Genomic DNA, 5634 nt, shown 5'->3' with positions numbered 1-5634 from the left:
AACATAAAATCACACTTAAAAATGAAGACCAAGATAGTTGCAAGCCTTGGCTGCTCTGGAAGTTGGACTCTGTGTGATGTAAGGTGAAAGTCTAGACTAGGTAGAAGGTTTTTCATGCTAAACTTGGAACCTTGGAGAATGGCTAAGAGAGCAGGGATATAATCCTGGGGAAGGCCAAAAAGAGCTAGGCCACAGTCCCCTGGGAATGCACAGACACAGTCCTGGGAACACACCTGGGAATGCAGTGTACAGCAAGGCTCTGGAGATAGTAACTTATATATAGATAGGGAGTACCTCAGCTGGGCAGAAGGCAGATGGCAGGGGTAACTCATCCTTGAGGGCGAGACAAACAAGTTCAAGAAAAACAGCTAGGAATGCACCCAAGCCTGGGAAAGCAGGAGATAAGCCTCACAGCTGCAGCTGTGAGTAGGGAGAGTACCTGAATGCTATCTTTAGAGCCTAGCCAATTACAAATGATTGATAATTGTATGCCTGTCCTGTATAAAAAAGAGTCTGTCGGACAATAAAGATGGAGCTTGCTGTATCACCCACACGGAGTCAGCCGCTTGCTTCCCTGTGCGGAACGTTCACCTTTCCCAACACTTCTCTCTTTTTCCTTTTCTATCTGGAAAAATAGTTCTAGCAGACAATAATCTCAGGAGATTCTTATGATTCATTTAACATTGCAAAAGCCTCACAAAGAGAAGTTTTAAACAACATGATTACTTGCATAATATGTTTTCTTCAGACTTTTCTTTTTCCTTTTCAGAGGGGAGTCGATGTGCCAAAGGTACTTGTGTTCTCTCAGGAAGGCTATTTTCTTCACTCCTGGAATGAGACAGTTGAAATGCCTCATGGTATCTTTGTATGGAACACTGCAATAGATAGTTCAGTATGGATCACAGATGTTGGAACAGGTATGCACAGTGGTGATACAAGAAGTATTAGTTGGAGAACAAGGTGCTGGTGCTGCAGGTATTGCTGTAAACAACTCATTTATATTTAAATCTCTCAAACAATTCTGAGACAGATTTGTGCATTTCTTGCCATGAACAAACTTATCAAGTGTTGCACAAAATGCTCTGAAGTTTCGTGAGTTGTGCTGTGTGTCTGCTTACAGCTGCTGAGCTCAGTCAGCATTTCTCCCTTCCACTGCCCAGGAGAAGTACCCTGATACAACAGATGAATATTACTGTAGCCTATGGATTTACTAACCCACAGTCATAATCTCACTATAGAATTTAGTCTGTTTGATGTATTGATATCACTTGTGAGTATCAGGAGATTTTCTTTTTGAATCTTTACACTTGGTTTTAATACCTGTGTTTTGTTAAGATGTTTTGGCACTTTTTTTTTCTCCTTTATTCAGGGAAATACGGACACACCGTGAAACAGTATAGCCCTTTGGGTAAACTTATGCAGGTCTTGGGCACGCCGGGTAATGCTGGCTCAAGCTTGATTCCCCTGCAGTTTGATCAGCCAGCAGAGGTCTTTGTAGAGGAGAATGGAGATATCTACGTTGTGGATGGAGACGGAGGGATGAACAACAGATTGCTCAAACTATCCGATGGTATGGAAAAATGAACTGTCGCAGTAGTTGACCATTGAAAACTGAATTTTAAATAACACAGCTTGGGAATGCTGTTTAGGTAGAGCTGTCATTTAACATTAGTTTGATGACCTTGTTGAATCAGATCCTATTTTATTGCTTGTCACTTCAGGAGAAATCCCCTAATCATTCATGAGAAGAGGCTGAGAGAGTGAGTGAGTTCAGTCTCCAAGAGAGAAAGCTAAGGGGGATTCTTGCTCTGTCTTCAAGTCCATAATGGGAGACTATAGAGAAGACAGAGCCACATGTTTCTCGGAGATACAAAATGAGGACACTGAGCAAAAGATGCAAAAGGGGTGAATTCCAGTTTGATTTTGGAAGAATTCACACTGAAGGTAGTCAGTGTCCGGGTGAGCCAGAGATGCTGTGCACTCTCCATTCTTGGAGATGCTCAAAACATGTTATGAGCAACCTGGTCTAACTTCAGAGTTGGATTTGTTATCAAGGCTAGTCCTGCTTTGAAGAGCAGGTTGGACCTGCAGATGGTGCCTGGAGGTCTTTTATGCTTAAATTGTTCCATGATTCTAATTAGCTTGCGCATATTCCCCAGTTAGGGCAGGGAGTGAGGAGTCTGCACATGCTGCAGTTGGAAAAAGTGGAGGAACTGCTGCTTCTCCTTTGTGCTGTCATAAAGCAGTTGGCTTCCTAATGCCTAGTTTGCAAAATGGTAAATTGTTAAAACTCAAAACTGCCAGGTCACAAGTGTAAAAAATCAATTTAGTAAAGAAATTAATAGCATAATCCTTTCTTTTCTTCTTCTTTTTTTAAAAAAAAAATTCAGTGCTTAACAGAGCCTTGGACTATGGCTCTTGGGTACTAGTGGCTGCATTTCAATAACCATAATCCTGGAACCTCTAATAACAATCCAGTGGTCACTGTGGTGGTTCCTTTATTTCTCAGGTTTATGAATCGAGAGTACTGTGTTCAAAATGTCAGAGCTTAGAATTTTCACCTTTTACAAAATACTCAAAATAACTTTGCAAGGGAATGACTTAAAGCTGTTTTATTTGTTGTTTTCTTGCTGTGGTTTGCTTTTGGGGTTTTTTTTCACCTTCTAATTTGTCATGGTGCTCACTGTTTAGATTATAAAGAGATATGGCTGACTGGGATAAATGGGACCGGCATCGGTGAGTTCAGGATTCCTCACAGTGTCACAATGGATGCTTTTGGACGGGTAAGGAATAATGGAAACTTATTTTCTTTTCATCTTTCAACAGACTTGTTTACAAGTATTTGAACAAAACAAGCTGTATTTCTTTTGTTTGAACTGTTGTGATCTGTGTCATTTTGTGGGGGTTACACTGTTTGGTGTGACAGTCATGCTCTGGAGTTTCATACTGCTGACTCCAAGGTCAACACAAGGATTCTGACCAGTTACACTGTCAATGTCCAGGCAGGTTGTAACAGATTGCCATTGTGAGAGAGCAGGAGAACTGTGCTCTGCAATAAGTATCTACTCAAGCACTTAGCATTTTTACAGAGTACTCTAATTTCCTATTTGGAAATTCCAAATAAGCTTAAGATGACAGTAAGGTTGGGTTGTGGACATTACTTGTGTTTTACATGCAGCTCAAGGCATTCCAGGAGTCTGCTTTTGCCAGGTGTTAATTGTAGTGTAGCTTTTTGTCTGCTGCTCATCTAGAGGAATTATGCAGTCACGTCTTAATCTGATTCAGGGAAAACAAGATTGCTTCATTAAAGCATCACTGGTTTGAGCTAATTCTGCTGATGCTGTCTGAATCAGAATAAGAAGTGTGTATGAAAATCACTTTTCTGCCAAAACTGGAAGAGTGGGAGAGAGAACAGGAGGGACATGGTCACTCTATGCTGAGTGGTAACTGAGAGTATATTCATTCAAAGATGCCAGTTGTGATGGGCTACAATTTTATTGCCAACATAATGTTGATGATCAGCCTAGGTTAAAAAATAATTTTAATTCCTAAGAAATCCAAGAGAATGCTGTAGTAGTGTTTCATTTAAAAATAGTGATGAAAGATCTCAGGCCATCTTGTTTATTGCTCTGTTTTTGGTGATACTCTGGAAAAGTCATGAAGTTTGCTTACCAGACTGACAGGTTGTCAACAGCTAAAACTTCCGTGGTTGTTGTACAAAAGATGGCTTCACTGGAACTGCCTGGTGGTATTGCTAGCCTGCATTATTTGTGAACCCAGTTAGCACAAGGTGGAACAGAGACAAGATCCACAAAACTGGCTAGACAAAACAGCTGAACATGCTCCAAGTGTTTGAGTTGCTCAATATTTGTACGAGTATTAGGCATATGGAGAGTGTTTGCTGACGCAGCCATCACAGACCTGGATCAAGAAATGAGACTTCCACTGAAAAATAAATTGCTAGTGGGCAACAGACCTTTAGACAGATCTTTAGTTAAGTAGATGGGAATATGTCTTCGCTGTGGGGGGAAAAACCTGTCAAATATATCCATATCATAGCCACAAAAACAGAGAGAAGACACAGGTTGCTCTGTTAAAGGAGTATAAAATAATTTGTCTATGTTAATTACATGTCAGTTTTGGTTTATATCTGGGAGTCATATCTACTGATTTAGTTGTGAATGGGGAGGTACATTCTTCCAAGGTCCACCTCTTTTTTTACTACAAGGAACTTCACTCCTGTAAGAAACTAATTCATTTGGTTGGTTCTATTTATGAACAGCTGTGATTTTTCTTCTTAACAGGTATGGGTTGCAGACAGAGACAACAAAAGAATACAAGTTTTTGATAAAGTCACAGGAGAATGGCTCGGAGCTTGGAGTGGCTGTTTTGCAGAAGATGGACCTTACTCTGTCAGGTATTGCTGAACAGTTCTTCCAGAAGCATACAATTATGCAAATAAGGTGTACTCCTAGGGGTGAATTAAAATGCTGATATTTAATGACTGATGACAAGGAGTTAACCAGTTTAATAGTGCTGGGCTGTAATAGTATGCAAAGATCGGCACAGTTGTATCTTCACGGGGGAAGTCCTAGCTTTATCACAAGCCCCGTGGATTTGAATGCAGGACTGGGAACTTAATTTTAAAGTTGTTGTGTGTTACTGACCTTACTGTTGCAGCTTTTACAGGAAGAAAGATTGTCTTGAATGAGTTTTGTGCAGCGTAATCTGTCTTGAGGAGCAGCAGCATGTAGAGCAAAGCTTACAAGTTAATCCTCAGTATTCTATTGCATTTTGTCTCATAGCCTTGGAAGATGTGACTGTTAAGGAGGTTTTGTTTGTATAAAATGCATGCTTGTGTTAACAAAAGATAGCATATGGAGTCCAGAATTCAAAAATACATTTCTGTCTTTCACAGATTTACTGCCGATTACAAATACCTGATTGTAGCTCAGCTGAATATCAACCGGTTAGCAATATTTGCAGCACCATCAATTGGCTCTATTGGAGACTGTGTTATGGTCCACACAATCCAGCTGGCTGATGAAACCAAACCTCACCTCGTGGATGTAGACATGAAGAGTGGAGCAATCTATGTTGCAGAGATTGGAGCTCAGCAAGTACAAAAATACGTACCCTTAAGCTGATGGTTTCTCACAACTGTTGTGGCAGAAGCTGTGTGACATAATATAAGACTTACGGTCACGTTTCCTTGAGTTTTCTGTGTCTTGTGTTTCCTTAGACAAACACAGAACATTGTGCTCCCTGAACTCTGAGCTAAGAATCTGTCTTAGCTGTTCTGCAGTTCTGGAGGAGTACTTGGTCTTGAGCTGTTACTCATTTTAGTAATGCTATGGTGACTTCTGCTCTTGTTGCAATTGTAAAATGATAAACATTTTAATTTTATTATATAAAACTCTACAAAACACAGCTGCTGTTCTTAAATACCATCTTGGGGCTCCTCTACTTAGCCCTTGTGTTTTGTTAAATGGTCAAAACTGAGAGAAGTTTTATAAATTATTTCCTGGGAGGACAACACCTCATTTCAATGTTTCTGATACTGTCCAACACCAAATATGAGGATACTTTATGATGTTGAATTAGATGCTGCTGGATAGTGGTGTCAGTAATGAT

At 40.2% G+C, this 5634-nt stretch overlaps 1 protein-coding gene across 1 annotated transcript in view; it reads left to right on the top strand.

Moving 5' to 3' along the window:
* NHLRC3 (NHL repeat containing 3) overlaps positions 1–5147 on the top strand; it is a 5789-nt gene extending 642 nt beyond the window's left edge. The window contains exons 2-6 of the mRNA XM_009069292.1: positions 770–917; positions 1370–1570; positions 2692–2783; positions 4305–4417; positions 4919–5147. Coding sequence (XP_009067540.1) covers positions 770–917; positions 1370–1570; positions 2692–2783; positions 4305–4417; positions 4919–5147 — 783 coding nt within the window. The remainder of the gene's footprint in view (positions 1–769; positions 918–1369; positions 1571–2691; positions 2784–4304; positions 4418–4918) is intronic.
* The last annotated feature ends 487 nt before the right edge of the window (positions 5148–5634 follow it).

This window comes from Acanthisitta chloris, unplaced genomic scaffold (assembly GCF_000695815.1).
Source record: "Acanthisitta chloris isolate BGI_N310 unplaced genomic scaffold, ASM69581v1 scaffold22362, whole genome shotgun sequence".
In the NCBI taxonomy this organism is placed as follows: Eukaryota; Metazoa; Chordata; class Aves; order Passeriformes; family Acanthisittidae; genus Acanthisitta; species Acanthisitta chloris.
Note: the sequence above shows the minus strand (reverse complement) of the source record. Positions and strands in the feature narration are given on the sequence as shown.